Genomic DNA, 19,781 nt, shown 5'->3' with positions numbered 1-19,781 from the left:
ACACACACACACACACACACACACACACACACACAAAATCTATATAAATATGTATATAGAAAATAACATCTCATTGCTGTGAATTTTCGCACTGATAATGAACAGGGTTCCCATTTTTTTTAAAATAGATAAACAGGATTTTATCCCAGATTTTGTCTCACATACCTACCTTTTGTTTTAATTTCCTCCACCTGCTGAAAGAAAAGAATCACTACCACATTTTGCTATAAATATGACCAATGGACAAAGGGGAAAATTGAAAATACAAATACTTAATTTTGTTTAAATATTAAAAAAGCTAATCTTTCATTTTTTACTGAGAGCTTTTCTTTTCCAAATAATAAAACACACACTTGCAAAATTGTTTTACTGGAAAAGAAAACTGGTATTGACAATTTATACAATTTAGCTGTGGATTATGCATCACTAGGTTACAATGAAAGCACAAAATAAAAGGTTTCCTGCTCTTCTTAAGACATTCAGGTGAAACAGTGTCACCTGAATTAGAATGTAAGATTCATTCTGAAATTCAAGTGTGTATTAATGCTTTAAAATAGGCACGGATAAATTCTCAATTCATGTCAGAATAATGAAATTATTAACTGACTTGCACACACTCAAAAGACACACACAAAAGTTTAAATAAAATTTGGACAATAACGAAGAAAAGCCGATATGCCTTCTAAATCCATGACTAATAAAAAGGGAAGCAATGAGGTTTCCCTAATCGAAAGCACAACCTCATTTCCCCTCCTGTGCTCCTCCTGATAATGTTAAAGCAGCAGGATGAGGAGTTATGCAGTGAGGGATGTTCAATTACTGGCACATGTAAAGATGTTCAGAGTGGAAAGCAGAGATGCCGCATTAAATGAGTTTTTTCTCTCCCCTCTGTTGTATAATTGACGAAGCTCAGGCGTACATTGTGCTGGAGTACCTGCATGTCAAAATGTAATTGCAGTTTTGTCAAGGTGCAGTAATAACTCTCACAGTACTGCCAATTAAAGAAGGAAAACGCCTGTTTAGCGTCTGGCCATGACATGTGTTTTTCTTCCCGCTGCGTGAGGCTCGAGAGCGATTTGTAAATGTTGTGAAAACATGCAGTCGATGACCGTTCTCGTTGCGCGGCTTGTATTAGATAATGAACAGATCCAGACAACGCTTGCACACTTTTATCTGTTAAAAAGCTCATACACTGATTACAGTTGGTCAAACAAACAGATTCACATTTTTTTGCACTGTATTTGTGCAAAGAAACACATCAACCTGCATAAGCCCCCAGTGTTTGTTCTACTGAGGACATCACGGATTTCAGGGTCATCAGAAAAACTCACATTTGAGCTTCAAAAAGTTGATATAAAAGGAGCCTTTTGAGGCTTTCATTAATGTGAGTGTGGAATATTATGTTTTTGATTAATTGAACAAAGATTGAAAATAATGAAATGAAAGCTCTGGGATGTTTTAGTTGTGCTTGTAAGATTTGGCCTTGCCATTCAGGCATTGTTATATATATAATGAAAGAAAAGATGGCCAAGCTGAATGCATGACTGTTCCCAAGGTTCTGCCTTTGTGTGAGACTTGGTGACAGGGTTTGAATTCTTATGAGTGAACGTATCCAGAATGTCAGGACTGAATCAGACCCTTTCTCGATCCAAAAGAGTTGATCACACAAGAGAGGACCACATTTGGAAGAAAAGAGAGTTACACTTTGGCTGACAGCAGTTTTTAAGCAGTAAAGAAGGCTGCTTTGAGCGTTAATGTTACTTTATCTCAAAAACATGAAATATTCTTTTTGTGTTTTCAAAGAGTAATCATTTGAAACCAAGCTCCTAACCCCTTTTAATGATTGTGATAGAGATCAAAACTTTCTCTTACGGAGAAATGCTGCCTCTTCAGCTTGTCGTAGAAAGTTCAAAGTTTCTCTATTAATTAAGCTTCTTTTCCAGATAAAATGTTCTTTCATAAAACATTTTTGTGAAGTTCCAATTTAGTTGCCAGGATACCAAAGCATACACGTTCACATAATGCATGCATCTGCCTGAAAAATAGTCTCTGTCATTCTTTCTTCCCATTGGCGCCCATCTTTAAAAGAGCCAACAGAAATCAAATTGCCTTTAGCAAAGTAAGCTTCATGCTTGTCATTTTCATTCTTAAGTGAGACATTTAACAAACATCTGTAGAGACACTCGCTCTTCTCATAAAACTGCTTGTGTAGAAGTAAGAGACAAAGATTCTTCTGCTGAAAACCAAAGACAAAATATAATGCTGTTTAGGTTCGCTTATAGTGTCATTCCTTGAACTTATTATTTTGTTTTTATGTGTTGTTTAAGTCCAGTGATGCAATATAAGAAGTGATAAAGTCCACTTTGGTTTGGAAGAAATTAAATGAAAAGATCTTAAATGTCAAAAGGTTTCAGACCAAACATGCAAAACTGATGCTAGAGTAGATTGTCATATTTTGTTGTTGAGGGCCTTGGACCAAGCTGGGGTATTAGAAAAGGTAGTGAATGTGAGCTTTCTGATTAAAAGTCATCCATAATGACTTTCTCTTTTGGTGGCAGCATGGCCAAAAGTGGGAGCTACTTACTACTTTATCGTAATGACCGAAGAACCTGTAGCACTTTGAGTAGAGTCCTTCACAAATAAAATGTACCATTATTATTACCTTTGTGAATACTCGTCTTGAGCCACTTTAGACCAGCTCATGTTGGAAAAGGTTCAAACAAGCTTTCTGTGAACACCAGACTGATGTTTGCAAGGAGTGCTTTTAAGAAGTAAACCAAAACAAGTGTTATTTAGAAAAGATCTTTACCAGAATTGTAACCATTTTTTTTTTTTACTTGTCACCAGAAACATTTGGCTGTAACTTCATACAGAGATTCAAAAGCTTCCAATTCATAGGATACAACATAGAGACATTTATTTCTTGTATCAACACCCAGACCATGTCCCTCCCATCAGCCCCAGAAAGCAGCATTGTTCATAATAACCAAAATATGGAAATAACAAAAGAAACTAAAAAAATATCCGATTAGCTCCCGTGGTAACCCTTAGCCCTCTTTCCTTCCTTATGTGTCCTTCTGTCCATTCATCCCACTGTACGAGCAAAGAAAGAATAATGCACAAGTGAGTGTGTGTGTGCATATGTGTGTGAAAAATATCATTTGTAACAAAAACAAAAATAATCTAGATTTGAATCACTGGCCAAAGGGGAGTCCACATCTGGGCTGTCTTTTACAACCAGCTCTCCCATTTTTGACCTACTGAAGAAGAAGAAGTCATTTCCTGTTTTCTTCTCCCTCTCTTCTGTCTCTTTTTCAAAACTTCAGCACACACACACACACACACAAAAACAAGCCCACACAGAGCCGGAGAATGTTTTTTGTTTTGTTTTGTTTTGTGTTGTAAAACCTCATCCAGAAGGGTGTGCTGTAATTCTTGGCTGCGTCGACAGTTCTTCAAAAGGCATGAGGGGAGAAACAAGAGTGGCTCCTTCCTGGTCGGCCATTTTGGATTCTGTGCAGGTTCACAGAATCCAAGTCCCGCCTTATGGACGTGCGGAAGGACTTTCATGAAAAAAACCAACAACTTTGTATTAGAATTGAGCAAGAACTTAAAAAAAAATGTGAGTTAATAAAAAAACAGGGAGGAAAAAAAGAGAGAAAGAAAAATAGTAACATCATTCCTGTGTTCTTCAACTTTGTACTTGGTCACTTTTTGAATTCCATATATTTATATCCATATATATTTATATATATTTATATATACTTTTTACAATTAAAAACACCATGGATTTGACAGACTATTTGGTTTCTTTTTGCCTAAGTAGAAGTGTTCGTCTTGCTTTGTAAATAAATGCATGTAAATACTTTTTTATTTTTCCATACTGTCAGTTGGTGTAAAGGCGACCACTCAAGAAGAGTTTTTTTTGTTTGTATCCACACTGTATGCATAATATCAGCACATATTCAGAAATTCCTTGATGTTACATTATTTTTTTGAATTCGGCACTTCCATTTCTGCCCCACAGATTCAGAACACCAGAGTCTGTCAGACACCATCAAACCGCAAGTGAACGTCCTTAATCGCGTCCTCTCATTGGCTGCTTTGGCCGAGGTCTCTGTGTGATAGGCTGGGGCAGAGTAACTGGGTCTGCGTAAGTCCGTTACAGCTAAGCGCCCCGGCACTTCCTCCGTTGACATTCAGGAAGCAAACAGTTTCTCTGGCCTCCACCAGTGCGGTTGTCGACGTACCGCCAATGACTACCCCGCCTTCTTCCTGCTTCCTGTGAGCCAATGCCAACGCCCTGAGCTGCTCCTGCGCCTCCTCTAGCAGCAGGGCAACTTCATCATGCTGCTGGCCAATGGCAGACGAGCAGGAAGATGAAGACAATGTAGCATGTGCTACCTTTTCTCTTCGCTCATCCTTGGAGGGCATGGCTCCGTGGTTGACTGACATCATTGTTGTGTCTGTGGTGGTTTGCATACAAGAAACCTCGTTGTCATGATGACACTGGACCGAGGGGATGATGGGGATAGAGCATGAACGAAACGGAGGAGGTGGGGAGTTACTGTGACGGCGCCCAGGTCTGCGCAGGCTGCGCATTGTGGTATTCAAATCGCTGTGTTTGGATGGAGCGCACAGGCCTGAGCGTATCTCAAGGCGGCCGCTCCAGGTCGATGGCGAAGTTGTCTCTAAAGAAACTGGAGCTTGCATACAGAGGAACGAATCTCGTCTAGGGTCGTCACGTTGGATCTCTCCCTGTATTTGCAACCTAGTGGAGATGGGAAACAGGGGTTGAGGCGAGGAGAGATGAAGAAAAAGGGAAAAAAGGAAGCAAAGTTTATTCAAGTGGAGAGAAACTTCCTTCGCCTATGGAAAAAAAAGGCCCTGAGTCACTTTGAGAGTGAATTCAACTCAATCGCCTTTTCTATCTCCCACACTGAAACTCTGGCAGAATCCACAGAGGGACGGCTCTCCGCCCTTTGCCATCTCACAGGCTAACTGGATGCTGAGAGAGGAAGAAGGGTCTGACATTTTCTTTAATCCCTGTATATCTAAGTCTGCATGCACACATAAAAAAAACCCCTCCAAAAACCTTAGCTGCTTTATACAAGCACCAAGGTAACAGAAAGTTCATGTTTTATTATTGATTTAATGACTTAAAGAATGTTGAAAATAGGATGTTTTGCTTTAAACTTAAATGCATTCTGCTCCGGTCAAGGACAGTTGAGATAATCACATGCAGTAATTTCTATTGATTCCTTCCTTTTTAGTACTTCCACTTTCAGGTCAAGACCATTTGCTGAGTTTGAAAATCCCTTTTGAGTCACTGTTGCTCAGAGATTGTATAACCACACAGATTCAAGTTATATCTGCTATATTGTTTCTTAAATTTTTATCTTTGTCTTTATCTTTGTCTTCAGTTCTTCCTCTATAGCCCAAAGTTAATATGTCTTTTTGTGTTAATCTACCTTAGAAGCAGATGTCATTAGTATGCTCACTTTTTTTGGTTGCCTCTTAAATAACCTGTCAACCTGTTACATAGTTACAGTGAGAAATCAGATTGTCAAGGGCTTTCCCTGCAGCAGGACAGTAATCAGATAAATCAGACAAATCAGATTTGTAGCCTTACACAGATCATTAGTGAAACCCATGGTGTGAGCATACCTCAATATACGTTTTAAGCAGCTGGAACTGACATATTAAGAATTTCTGAGGGTAAAATTCTTTATTGTATAAGTCACTTTCAGTTTAGTTGGACTTTGGATTTAATTATTCTGGATGCAAAGATGCACCGCTGTGACTGATCATGTTCATCTGCACCCTGCTGTACTGTTCCCCCAGCTGTACACTCCCTGTCTGAAATCATTGTTATACACATATTTTAAAAACCTCATTAAGAACCTTGTTACATGGATACAACCCAAAGAAAATAATAGCAACCGCTTGAATTAGCAAAATCCTGTCCAATGCCAAAGGTTTTGAAATAACTGCTGTTTCTATTTACAGTACGCCTGGTATGTAACGGGAAGGTTTGAGAAAGCTGTATATTGCAGGGAAAGTGGAAGAATATAATTTAAGCCAGGGAAGTTGAAGAAGGGTATGTCCGATCTGAAGCCAGCCACTTATCAGGCCAGTAATAGGAAGGCACAGTTCTGCTGCTTGTTTGAAATGAGAAGATGACTTATATTCATTTGACCAAGTTGGTAAACTCATTCATCTCAGCCAACAGCCTTGAGGGGTCACAGGCTTGGCTGGTTAAATTCAAAGGCTGGTAAATATAATGCTGAGGCTAGACACCAGTCGCCAACTGATTGTAGGGGCATGTGGACCATGAAGCAATGTCTTGACCACTGGCTAATTCCATCATCCCCAGAACTAAATTCTGTTTATAATTAAGCAAGCCTCTGATTTAAGACCTCTTTAAAAATGATTAAATCCAACAAATAAATGGTATGTATGTTGAAATAGCAATTATTATTATTTTTTTTTTTAAATTAAACTTAAACATTACTAAAACAGTCAAAAACAGACAGTACATATATATATACACATACATATATACATTTCAGAAAATATATTTTTAATTATTTGTTATTGCAGGATCAGTAGTTGGCCTTTGCAAAGATAATCATCCAATGATTTCTCAATATCCTTATACTTGACTGCCACACCCTTACTTTTTTGGCACTTGATGTTAAACTTGACGTGCAGAATTGTCTAGTTAAAACTCATACGCTACTGGGCTTAGATATACATGATGGACATCTGGTTTCCCAAAAAGTCCTTAGAGCTCTTCACACTAGTTTCTAGTTACAATGTAATTTTATAAAATGCTTAATTCGTAATACGACATAAACCTGTTTACTTCAGCTCCTCTGAATGTACTTAATGCCTCTTTTAGACTATTTATGTCTCGAAAAATCAACTCTTCTTGGATCACAACTATTGTTCAGGGTCTGGATTGTGGATTTTTACTGTAAGCCCTGACATTTGCACCAGTGGCAAGTATTTATGGAACAACAAAATGTTGGTTCTGTCCTCCACTTTTTAGTCTAGCTTAGCAACTTGAAACACATTTTCTGTTTTGTGTCTGGGCCTTGACCTAACTGCGCAGAGCCCAGACATAATCTCTCTCTCTCTCTCTCTCTCTTTTTCCAAGACTCACCATGCTCTTCAGTGTTATCAGTGTCTAAATCTAGTTGCAATCTAGAAAGGAGCCTCATTTAGGTTGTAAGCCTCTGCAGAGGCACGCTTTTTTTGCCCTGTTGAAATGCAACATGGACTCCCACCCTTGTAATACCTCATCACACACATTTACACTCTCCATCAAGTCTGGCAAAAAATAGTGTTGGGAGGAGAGGGTGCTTTCTTTCAGACTCAAAGGAAATCACAACGTCCTTTTATTGCTGCAGTATTTCTTCGAGACATGAAAACCCTCAGTGAAAAAAACCACAGTAGAGATTTAGCGGGCCCTGCAGAGAGGATCCCGCTGGCGATAAGAGAGGATGATGCGAGGGTGCTAATTCCCAAGATAACATTCACACACAAATCTCTCTTTTGATGTGGTGAAACACAATCACATTGCAAAAATCTATGAAGCAGAGTTCAAATATGGACCCTGGAGCAGGGGAGCAGCTAGAGGGGTATTACAGAGAGATTGTGTGCAAGTGAGGTAAGATAAGTGACTGGGCTTTCAGCTTTATGGGAGCTCATTACATGTACAAGTATTAACAGCCATTTCCATTAATTCCCCACAGATAATTTCTTAATGTATATGATATGTGCGATAAAAACTCCTTGTCATGTGATGCAGTGACCTTGTAACGCTGGAAGAGTAATACTGGGAGAAGAGCAACATATGGTCATACCTGTAGGTTTATGCACCTACACACAGAAATATACTGAAGCTGTGAGTCTATTTTAAGGCTGTGCAATACAACTGAAGGCTTTGTTTGTACTTTATCCCGAGAAAACCTTGGGAGGGAGAGAGGGGAGAACTTGCAACAGTGGATGAAAAACCAAAAATTGCAAGCAGCGTCTCAGTCAGCCATTTTGGAGACAGCTTTATCTTAAAGTAGTAGTAACAACACAAGACATTCTGTCTCCCTGTCAGCCATTTTGTTGAGATAACGCTAGGCTTCACTAACAGGCATGGAATAGAATAGGCAACCTTTCTTTATAGCATTTTCTAACTGTCATATGCTATCTGCACACTCCTCTATCTCATCCTGTTACTCCCTTGCTGCTGCTTTTTTCTTCTCTATGTTTAGTCCTTCTGTCTGTGTCAGAATGGATTCATACTGGTTGTCTCTGTACTTTTGACTCCGTCCCAGCATCTCTTCCTCAGTCTCTATGCAGTCTTGGTCAAATTTCTCCATGATAACCAAGATTACCATACTATGGGAAAGTTAGGAAGTCATCTTAACACATTACAGGGAAAGAGCGTGAGTCAGTGTTTGACTTATGAATGTTTATGTGTAATCGATTGGTTGAGTAACAATGTCTGAATAGCATGTGAGCATGACCTCTTGCCTTGAAGCGCAGCCTGCTCCTCTGTAATTCTCTTGTAAACCTTGTCTGGTTTTAATGCAGCGTCGGTGTAGAGGTGTGTGTGTTAATTACTTTTCATTCTGCACAGTAGTATGCACTGATGTTTTGCTTGTAGTGACCATATCACATATGGTCTCACCAGTGGAACCAGTGTCTTATTTGGGTCAACCACAGGTAGCTCCAGCTGACTAGAGTACATTTAAGCCGTTTTCACATATGCACTCCGGATAATATCTAGATATTTACAGGAGGGCTTCTCCGGAGATTTTCCCGAACTAGCGGTTCACATAAGCTCCTCACAGCGGGGGACTTTCCCTGTCAGAGGGGAGGGGGCGCGGGGGGATTTCCCGACGTAAGACGTGACGTAAATAAACAACAAATTTGACCAACAAGAGGATGCCTGTACTTAGCAGGAGACAGTTGTCCCAACCGGCGGATATTCAGCCCAACTAAAGAGGATCTGAACTAAGCAGAAGATCTTTGACTGAGCTGATTACCTTTTGGTGATCAGGAAAACATTTTGGTGAAACCAAGGGCCTTTGGACAGACCACATATACTTGAACAGAGCAGCTGGCACTTGGGGAAGCACGAGAAGGCCACTATGGTTGACCATGGGAGATCAGAAGATGAGTGGGTCAACAAAAAACACACCAATCAAAAGGCCACTTGGGCTAACCAGCAGGTAATATTGCTTTCGGAGGGCACTTGAGCTGGCCAGAAAACCAGTGGACACTGAGGGATATTGGGTTCACCAACTGGTTACTTGAGTGACACTAGGGTAGATGGAAAGAGCATTTTTGCTGACGAAAGGTATTCTTAAGCGGCCCAAGTGCTTTTCAATAGTGATATTGTTCTTAAACATCACAGTATAAATCCATGAATTACAGTTTACATTCTATTTTTTGTTGGCGTTTGCTAACAGTATGTGGGAGTCTGTTCTTGCCCAGCTATGTCTATCTCCTGTTCTGCTTTCTATTAGTATGCATTTAGGTCATGTAGAGCTTTATCCTGAGCTGGGACTGCTGGGAAATGAATGCCCATAGACAGGCATACAAGTCCAGGTGGGTAAAGCACTGACTCATGACCAGCCAAAAATAGGTCAAAACACAGCGCCTTTCACACTTAATGCACTTCTTGCTAATCATTTGAATGGATCATTTGCATATCCCCTAACTCCTATAAAAATATCCCCTACTGTGTTACATTTGAATGGCAGGATTTAATTGTTATTCTACCTGCTAAGCCATCACTTAAAAAAAAAAAAAAAGCCCTGAGAATTTAGTCAGGCATGACAAGACGTCAGAGAGGGAGGGAGAGATGGGTTTAAAGAATCTGGATGTGCATCCTGCATCATGTCCTTAAAAGCACAAGCACCAGGCAAAGCATTTTCTTTGAACTCATGCCACTGTACTGCAGACCACAACATAACGTGACCTTGTTTTTATCTTTGCTCAGCAGATTGGAAAAACAAAGGGATGGGGGGGGGGAGTAAAAAAGAGTTTAAAAAATGAATGCAGTCTTTAAAAAAAAAAGAAAATCCCAGAGTTGGCTTTGAAATATCCACCCTTGAAATGAAATCCATTGCTTTGTCCGTGGCAGGCCTGTACTTTTCAGTTAGTGGCTTTCATTGAAATGTGTCAGCATATGGAGGAAACAGCATAGAAGCAAAGCAGAGACAGAGAGGAAGGAGAAAGTAAGGGTAGAACCTTAAAAATAGTCTTAAAGCAGGGATTTCACCGACAACAGCCTTTCTGCATAGCAAGAGTCTGTAACACTGAGTTCCTATGGTCTGCTTCACTAGGTATATCTATCTAAGCATACAGTCTTGTCTACTCACCCTCTCTGTGCCTCAGCCTCCCTTTCAGTTGCATCTACTTCCTGTAGATGTTGGTAGGCAGGGCCCAAATACTTGGATCCTCCAATTGCATTTAGCCTTCCCCTGGGAATGGGTGGGGTCCTCCTTGGAGCAGACCAATGGCCTGTCCTGGTTCTCTGATCTGAGATGTGAGACAAGGAACCGCTTCTGAGAAAAAAAAGAAAACAAGATTCAAGGGTTATTGTAAAACATATTTTTCTGATATAGTTTTCCATCAACATTGGACTATTACATATTTGGCTGGTTTTAAACCTTTATTCAAAACAAGACTTGAGTTAGGCGAGGGCCAGATTTTGAATTAAGTGTGTTAGTAAGGTTCTCATGCCAAGTCAAGCGGAATTGTAAACATGTTATTAGAACTTGAGGAAAAGTTGCAGTTCATTTTGAAACCACTAGGTTTTTCTTCTTTTGTGTTGCATATTATTGGCTTTGTTTTGCATGCAATTTTCTTAAACCCTGTATGATGCCATTTTGCTTTTCCATGCACACCATGGCACATTGTTGAAACGTGGAGTCAAAGCATCTAAATCCTTCTCTGAAATCATTTGTAGGAAATTGTCTGGGCATACATTATTCTGAGTCCCTATTTATATTTTGTGGATTAATTAGTTGTTTTTGTGAAGTCTGCCATTATTTGCCCAAAAGTTATAAAACATACAAATGTCTCATTAAAATCCATATTAATGAGGCTTATCAACTCTTGTGTCTTTACGTCTCAATTTCAGTTGTATTCAGGTTCATACTGTCATTAAAAAGTGTTAGTATTTGATGAAGTTATCATTTACTGTCTACACTATTTAAGAGTTCTCCATCATCATCTCATAAGATGTGTTTTTGGGATGCGAGTACAGAGTAGATGTATTATTAATAGTTTATTGTGCTTCTTTATAAGTTGTGAATTTTGCAGTCAACACTGTTTATTGTTGTTTGTTCAGGTCACCTAAACTTGGATCAGTTCTAATCACCCACTGGTCTTTTTGTTCTCCAGCCATTTCTGGATTGGTCTCCCTCTTTTAGAACTTATTTATACACATATGGTTTGGACAGATTTTTATCGCTCTATTTTGGATTGGAAATTTGGACCCAATGCATTTATCGGGCACTTCAGAGCAATATAACATTGAAAGGCACTGAGAGCAGATAACATCACCATTGCACATTTGAAGTTATTTATATATTTTGTCTTTATGTGTCTTTTATGGCTGAATGTCATACTTTTGTATTTCTTGTGTATTTTTCTATTTTAATTGTATATAACATTTTCATAATTAATCTATTCTGTGATTGTCAATGGTTTCTTTGAAGGTTTTTTTCTCTTTGTTTTGATGCTATTGATGTCTTCTGTGAAACACTTTGAATGTGAAACACTTTGAATTGCCTTGTTGCTGAAATGCTGAAGTGCTCTTAAAATAAACTTGATTTAACTTGACTTTATCAGCAGATTAAATTAAAGCCAATGCAAGCCAATAATCCCAGAATCTATGGAGGATAGTTACAAGTCTTAAGTAGACAATCTTTAACCTACAGCCCTTTCATCAGGGATACGTTCTATTAGGATTTTATTGATACCAATATTGATACTTGTACTGCTTGTTACCAATCGATAGTCTTATTGATGATGGTTATTGATGAAGGTCTCCAACGTGCAAATAGCCCAAAAAAATTTACATGAATTTTGGAGTACCTCTGCTTGACGGATCTTGCCAATTATATTATTTAGGAACATAAAAATTAAGTGTTTGGAAAATATTTTGTTACAGACTATTTAGGAACTGGGCCAAATGTAGTACTGGTTCTCTACACCCCTCCCTTGTGAGTATGTTTCATTTTCCTAATGGAGCTTAGAAAAGGCTGGATAGTCAAAATTAAAGTAAATGGAAGTTCCCCATGCAACAGTAAAAAGGCTCAGATGTAGTTCTTTTGCGTCAGCTCGGCTGTATTACTGTGGTTGGAATGCATAACTGTTCATAAAATAACTCAAAATGAAATGGATAGAATGGCAGTCAGTCAAGCACTTAATTGTGTTTTATAATAAGGGCATTTAAATCAGAAAATTCTGCAAATACAGACATAGCCGTTGGAGATTTCTCCTGGGACATTCTTGACTGTGGGATCCCAACACACTACCCTGAATATAGAGTCCAAGTCGCTGCCTAAGCTAAGGTGATTGCAACCGCATAAACTCTGATCGCCCCCTAAGAATGTCATTTGTGGTAAGATCCACAGACTGCTGGATAAGTATCCTTGTGATCATCTTAGCAGATGGAGTAGGAACTGGATAGAAATGAAGAAAGTATTGCAAGAGTTCTGCAAAAAGAGAAGGAGACTTTGTGGTTTGATGGTTGTCTGATTGAATTTCTGGCTTGTCTGGGAAAATCTCTCTCTCAACTAGAGCTTGGATCCCCTTGAAAAAAGGTGATTAACCCCCAGCTGCCCTGGTGGAGTTTCTTAGTGGTTTAGAGGTAGGAAACCATGGGTACACTGAGCCCTCAGGGGTGAATACCTGCAACTGAAGAATGGTGACAAAGAGCATGGTCAAAAAAGGAGGTTTTGTGTGCCTTTTATTTATGTTCCCCTCCAGCCATGAAACTTGGAAAAATGTCATTTTCTCTAAAATAATGTATTTTTTCTCATAATACATTACACATACATTAAACAGAAAAACAGGGGCAGGATTTTATGTTTTTTACTTTCAATATGTATAGAAAATACTAAAAAAAACTTGATCTGTAGGAGCTCCATTCTCTTCAAATGTATTTGTGTGTCTTGTAAAAGAAAATCCAGCTCTGACAAAGCGTGAATTCTGTCAGAAGTAAGCACTCAAGAGTGTGTTGGAATGTATTCTTGATGATGAACATGCCAACACACACACCACTGAGCAGTGTGAGAGAAAGCTTTCTGAGATTTTCACTTTTGCCCTGGCTCATAAATCTCTGCACACATGCCCCCCATTTTTTTTTATCTGTGTCGCATCTTCTGTGTTCATGACTGTTATAGATATGCTTATTAACATGTTATAGCTTTAATTATAATTACTATCATTCTTCCGTGAATCAGCAATTAGCTTTGGATGCACTGTAATGGGGATAATTTAATTACTCTCTTCACTGCGTCCTTGCTGATTAGAGGAAAGGACACTGAAGTTTCCTATTGTTGCTGTAATTTGCATGAATGCTGTTTCCTGCAGCGACTGAGGGGACAGCTGTGTCTCTACTGACAAACTTACATTATACACTGATGTGTGTGTGTGCACAAATAACTATCATACCTGTGATGTTTTGCTATGCGGGAGCTGTTGGACGGCGTGGTGGAGATGTTGCAGTGTGGAAAGCTGGACTCACAAACATTCCCCGGGCGAGACTGGGACGACCGTTTGGAGTACTGCAGAAACAAGAAAAACAAAACCATCACAAGTTTAGTCGCACCTCGCATGTAAAGAGGAGTCCCTTCAGAGAGATTTCTACAGAAGATGTTACAGACATCAGAATCAAAGTTTGTTTCCTTCTTAAACTAAAGACATATTGAGTTTTCTTAGATCTAGTCTATAAACCTCCTCCAGCTCTTTCTCACACTCCTATTCATGGGAAATGAAGGGTTCCTGCCTCCTTGAATACTGGAACTGGCTCTACACTCTAAGTGGAGTAAGCTTACATTTATTGCTCCCTCCTTCGCAGATCTCCTTTTCTGGGATTGAGCTTTAATGCACTGTCAGAAGAACAAAAGGAGGCTGCTGACAGTTTGATCAAATAAAGCACATTACAATTTCAGACAAAACATCACAACAACATGCAGCTTCACTGAAGTCCAGACATGTTAACAATGGCTGAATAGCTATAGCTGCGCAAAAGATAGAGACCTGGGAGGATTAATGCACCATGCCTGGGTTTATGATGTTGAAGAGGTATGAGACAAACGTCTTAAAAACGGAAATTCATGTACTTTTAAGCCTGGTTTTTTTATTTGATTTTTTACACATTTTGTGACCTTATCGACTAAAAGGAACATGAAAGTTTTGAATTGGTTTCAAAATGTATTTAAAATGAATTCAGAATTGTTTCATAAGACTGCTTTAGCCTGCAGCCACATAGAGAACCAATGACAGCAACATTCTCCGCTCCACCTGCTCAAAAAAAACATTCTTCCACTGATGAGGCTCTGAGGTACTACAAGTGTCTGATATCATTGTGGAATGGATTCTAGCAGAGATCTCGTTGAAGAACAAAATCAATGTTTTTAAAATATACCTCTGAAATCAAATGAGGTGAAGTAACTTGTTGCAGGAAGAAAATGGTAATAACCTGGAGCTGGAGAGTCGAATTGGTATAATTATGCCTGACAATTAAAAATCTTCAAATCAATATTTCAGTAGCAAAACGAAACCTTTTTAAAATCAAACATATATACTCTGAGGGGAAGCATTTCCCAAGAGGAGTATGTTACAGCTGCTTTCGAGCACCTGGCTGAAGCACTTCCTGGAAAAAAATAAAAATAAAACCTTCTAACTCTTACAGATAATGAGAATGGCCTCAAACAAATAGGGCCCTGGTTTTAAAGTACTATATATACTTCCCCTTGGAGTGATGGCAACTCTCTGTAAAAGACTGCTTCAACAAAATTGCACTTTTTCATATGTATGAGCCATCTGATTATCTACTCAATTTAGCAAAGCATCCACTATTATTGGGATTGTATGAATACATACGTTGCTTCTTATGAATGAAACATAACCCAATGGTTTGGATCTGTTTCTTTGTCTTGAGTCATGTTGCTTGCCCTTGCAGAACAAAGATAAGGGCAAATCCCATAAAGGCTGGTTTTCATTGGTGAAAGTTGAGTCCCGAACCAAATGTAGATCAGAGATAAACATCATTGTGATTTTTTAAAATGGAAAATCATTGGTTAACACAAACAGTTGCCTACAAAAACCGAGGAAAATACATATTTCAAGGTCTTAAATTATTGACAACATTTATAAATTGACTCTCTGATTGCATCCTTTGTTGCCATGCAAAGTCACAATCACATCATTTGCACATCAAACTAGCTTCTTGTTCCATGTCCTATTGTCTATGTCCCTTATACATGAAGTAATGCAAACACACCATGAAATGAATCATTAATTAGGCCTCTGAATGCCTGGATTCAACACAGCTGGCTGGTTAATATGTAAATCGGTGTAATTTAGCTCTCAGTGTTTCTATTTATTGTGGAACATTAAGAAATATTCAGATTAAACTGAGAATTTAAACATTCAGAGAGGAAGAATTTAATGCTTCCTTTTAACTTGTGATATTGTTTTTTTCACTTCGGACGGCGTTTATGGTATTTTGTCCCACTGCTGTACTTTGAAACAAAGTACAGCTCTTCAGGAGGACGTCAACCTTCGCGATAACCATCATGGTTGGCGCGGTCTTCTTTGAGAGACTGTTCGACCAAGGTGGCGACGCGATTTTTGAACAGATGAATCGAGGGAATCTGTGAATAAGGGAGGATAAGGACTTTGAAACAAAGTCCTTATCCTCCCTTATTTAGTCTTAAACATGTTCTTTTTCTAATAACACTGTTTACGTTTCTCTCTTTTGATATCAGTCTCTTTTGATTCCTCATGTAATCATAAAAAGGAGATCTACACCCCCCCCCCCCCCCCCACCACCACCACCACCCTTTTTAACTATCTTCATGTACGTCCCGATCTCCACTGAGACTAATGCACAACAAAACAAAACATTTCTTTGTTCGGCACTTCACAATACAGATGACGAGGCAGACTCACTCACTTACACAGCAGCAAAGATCTGCAGACGAACACAGGACAACACAACAAAGACTTGCAGGCTTTAAACTCTGAAAGCTGTAAAGATGTAAAGCGGCTGATGCTGGTTTGATTTCTTATCTGTTAACGAAAACCTGTCTGTAGTTAGCGTCTACCAGACTGTTACAGTTTTCTCTTCTCAGCATTGTCTCGCTATCGTCTAGACACTTTTGTAACACAAGGTAAGAGGGACCTGTTTCTCTGCAATTTTTTTTCTTCGAAGAAATAACTTTTTTTTGTGGTGTTTTTCTTGATTTAAAATTCTGAGTTATATCTCTGACTAACAAGGCTATCACTGACGCAATCCCTTTTTGAGGGCCCTCTGCAGGACACCAGCCTCATTAGAGTCACACATGCTGCCAAAGTTATGTGACCATTCAGACGTTTGAAGGCTGATTTGAGCTTATAAAACCCTGACATATTCTCTGTTATAACTTGAAATGTATGTGGACTACCATCCCCACTGAAATAAGAATATAGATGATACAAAAACAGTTTTGTTATGAGCTCCTCTGATTCACTTTAGACTTCAAGTCTTTGACATGTTTAAAATTGGGCTGCACGGTGTTAGAGCTGTTGCCTCCCAGAAAGAACATTCCTGGTTCAAATCCCCATTGGGTTGGTTAACCCTAACCCTAACCCTAACCCTAACCACCTAATCCTGCATCGAGTTCCTGTCGGACAGAAGCCTTCCTGTGTATAGTTTGCATCTTCTCCCTGTGCATGCCTGGGTTCTCTACGGGTCTACCGGCTTCCTCGCACAGTACAAAGACAGCCCTGTGATTGACAGGCATGTGTGTTCCCTGCCTCCGCCAAATGACAGCTGGGATTGGCCCCAGACCCCATAACCCCGAAAGGGAAAAGCGGTATGGATAATGGATGGATGTTTAATCTTTTACAGTTTGATATAAAGATATTTAAATGGAGCAGATTGCTAAATCATCATCAAGACTATGAGGAATGATACAGATTATCACTGAAGGTATTTTTATGACAATACAGTGTGCACCTATTGAGGGGGCCGGAATGTTTGTTACACATTTTTTCTTTCAAAGAGCATTTCCTTAATTCGCTGTGGTTATAATATTATTTTAAAAAAAAATGTCAGATTTATTTCATGATTCCTGTGGTTATTGTTTTGCTATCGGGGTCTGTTAAGCACTGATTAGAGATTAGTTAGGCAATTATTTAGAGCTTTATTAGCTGTAACACTTCCAAAATGCTGAGGTAGTTTCACATTTTAAACACATTGCTAGGCAAAATTTTCCCTTACTACCACTAAATAAGATAAGATAAGATAATGCTTTATGATCCCCAGTGGGGAAATGCGAGTGTTGCTGCAGTAAAAAGACAAAAAGAAGAGCATGCATATGAGAGCAAATAAAAAAAGAACGTCTCAGTCTGCATTCCCCTCTGCTGCACTTATGCAAGCGGCTAATTGATAAGAGATGCTTCAAGTGAAAAATTGTTCCTTTCTAAGCCTGTGATGAAGCTAAAAGGGAAGTTTTTAACAGTGGAACAATGGACAGCTATGTAAACCTAAGTAAAAATGGATGACAGAGTAATTTCCCCTCTTAACCTTAACTGACAGATTCTCAAAGTGCAATGGCTTTGCTTTCAAAGACTAACTAATTTATATGTTATGAACCATTAAAAAAGTGGGAGAAGTGCCTTTAATCTGTTTGTGCTGCCGCTGTGTTGTTCAGCGAAAATAGAATTAGGCTTTGGAAAGAGTGCTCAAGGACAAAAACTGAAACTGTGTGCATGTGTCACACAGCAATATCGACTGTTTATGGAGGTCATCAATACAGATGTAATGTTTTCTCGCACAGCTGCAGGCAAAGAAACTCTGCTCTCTAGATCCATGGATGCACACAGATATAAAAGGCAAAAGTAATCATTGCTTTGACAGGGAGTTCACACCGTGTCTGGACAATCGGGGGTACAAAGGGATCATGTAATGGCGTGAATTAATGGGTATGTGTATGTGTGTGTGTGCTGTAATGGGTGTTTTAATCTCTGAGAGAGGGGACTAGCTTATACCAAAGACCTCTGGTGTTGAGCATTTTTAACCCTGACAGACTAACCGGAGGGAACCAGGAAATTCTTTTTATGATTTACAGCGTTATAAACACAATCAGCTACACGAACACACACACACACACGATAGTCTCAGGCCTCTAAGCCTGGTAGAGCAGGCTCAGGATCCTCTCTGACAGAGACAGAGCTGTGAAAAACTACGTGCCAATGATAGACAGACTCTGAGGAAAAACCTGAGGAATACATGACAGGGTGGTGAAGCTGATTGATTGAGAAAGGCCGGCTCAGTCAGAACTGCTCTTTTATTCTCTGTTTAATCAAACACTTCCAACAAAGGACCCTGTGGTGCTAATCAGAAGTGCTCATTTGGACAACCTGCTGGGTGCTTCTGTCCTGCCTGATTATTTGAGGTACTTTTGGACTTCTACATTTGCTTAAATGCTTCCTAGACTCACCTTTAAAGTTATATAAAAAGGAAAATTGGGACTCAGTTATGGCAAAGTCAACAGAAATATACTTAATACTGAAAGAATACAATCTTTCAGAATACAATCTGTAGTGTGAGTACATGCTCAGAACCACTGACCCTGTGTTTGTCACTCTGTGTTCAGATATTTTGATAATCGATTGCCTGAAGACAGAAATCAATGTAATTCAGAGTGTGGAGGCGAAAAATAAACAAGTACAACTCATTTGCATGCCAGTTCCTCAAAGGCTCTTGTTAAAATTAAATAAATATAACAACATTAAAAAGCAAGCTTTATACACTGAAGGTCAGCCTATTTCTCAACAATACATTCTGTAATAATCACGAGGTCACAGACCAGAGCTTATTGAAGATTTAGCAAAATAGTGCCAAGGACTGCTTTTGATTTTGTTTCAGTATAATGTGATTTTATTGTAGTTCATAAAATTGTATATTATCACATTCTATTCATTTTCCTGTACTTGGCAGAAGAGATTATCAAATGTGCTATATGACTTCCACACAACTGTCATAAACATCATTAAAGGTGCACTATGTACAACTTTCAAATGAAATTTGAAAGTTGGAGAAGTGAAACAATTCTCTGCTATATTCTCTGAACTGAAAACACAAACTTGATTCAAAGGAAAAAATAGGTCCCAGGAACAATGTTTGGAGCTAAAAAGCTACCAGGAGAGTTATGGTTGCACTGTTGCGGGCCTCCAACCAAAACATCTCGTGTAACATTTTATCAGTGATCCAGGGACCAAATTTTCCTCTGAGGACAGTTTGTGTATAGAGTCATGAACATTTACCACATAATCTGTACATTCTCCAACTTTCACATTTCTCTACCACAACTCCATAGTGCACCTTTACCTATACAACAAGGAAAGTTAAATCTTAATACAATACAAAAAGGCACAGCATTTAAAATTGTAATTGAAACTGTGCATTAAAAACACAGATTTTGCTCAGTTACTTCCCTTAGATAAGTGGTGACATGTTTAACTTTTCTAAATTTGAAATGTAT

At 38.9% G+C, this 19,781-nt stretch overlaps 1 protein-coding gene across 1 annotated transcript in view; it reads right to left on the bottom strand.

Annotated features, from left to right (window-relative positions):
* Positions 1 to 1,154: 1,154 nt before the first annotated feature.
* LOC109987945 (pro-neuregulin-3, membrane-bound isoform) overlaps positions 1,155 to 19,781 on the bottom strand; it is a 361,472-nt gene continuing 342,845 nt past the window's right edge. Inside the window, exons 7-9 of the mRNA XM_020639228.2 lie at positions 13,699 to 13,811; positions 10,392 to 10,577; positions 1,155 to 4,771 (exon numbers count right to left, since the gene is read on the bottom strand). Of these exons, the coding sequence (XP_020494884.2) occupies positions 4,093 to 4,771; positions 10,392 to 10,577; positions 13,699 to 13,811 (978 nt within the window). The 3' untranslated portion in view covers positions 1,155 to 4,092. The remainder of the gene's footprint in view (positions 4,772 to 10,391; positions 10,578 to 13,698; positions 13,812 to 19,781) is intronic.

The sequence above is a fragment of the Labrus bergylta genome, chromosome 10, assembly GCF_963930695.1.
Source record: "Labrus bergylta chromosome 10, fLabBer1.1, whole genome shotgun sequence".
Taxonomy (NCBI): Eukaryota; Metazoa; Chordata; class Actinopteri; order Labriformes; family Labridae; genus Labrus; species Labrus bergylta.
The sequence above is the reverse complement of the archived record's forward strand: the minus strand, read 5'-3'. Positions and strand labels throughout refer to the sequence as shown.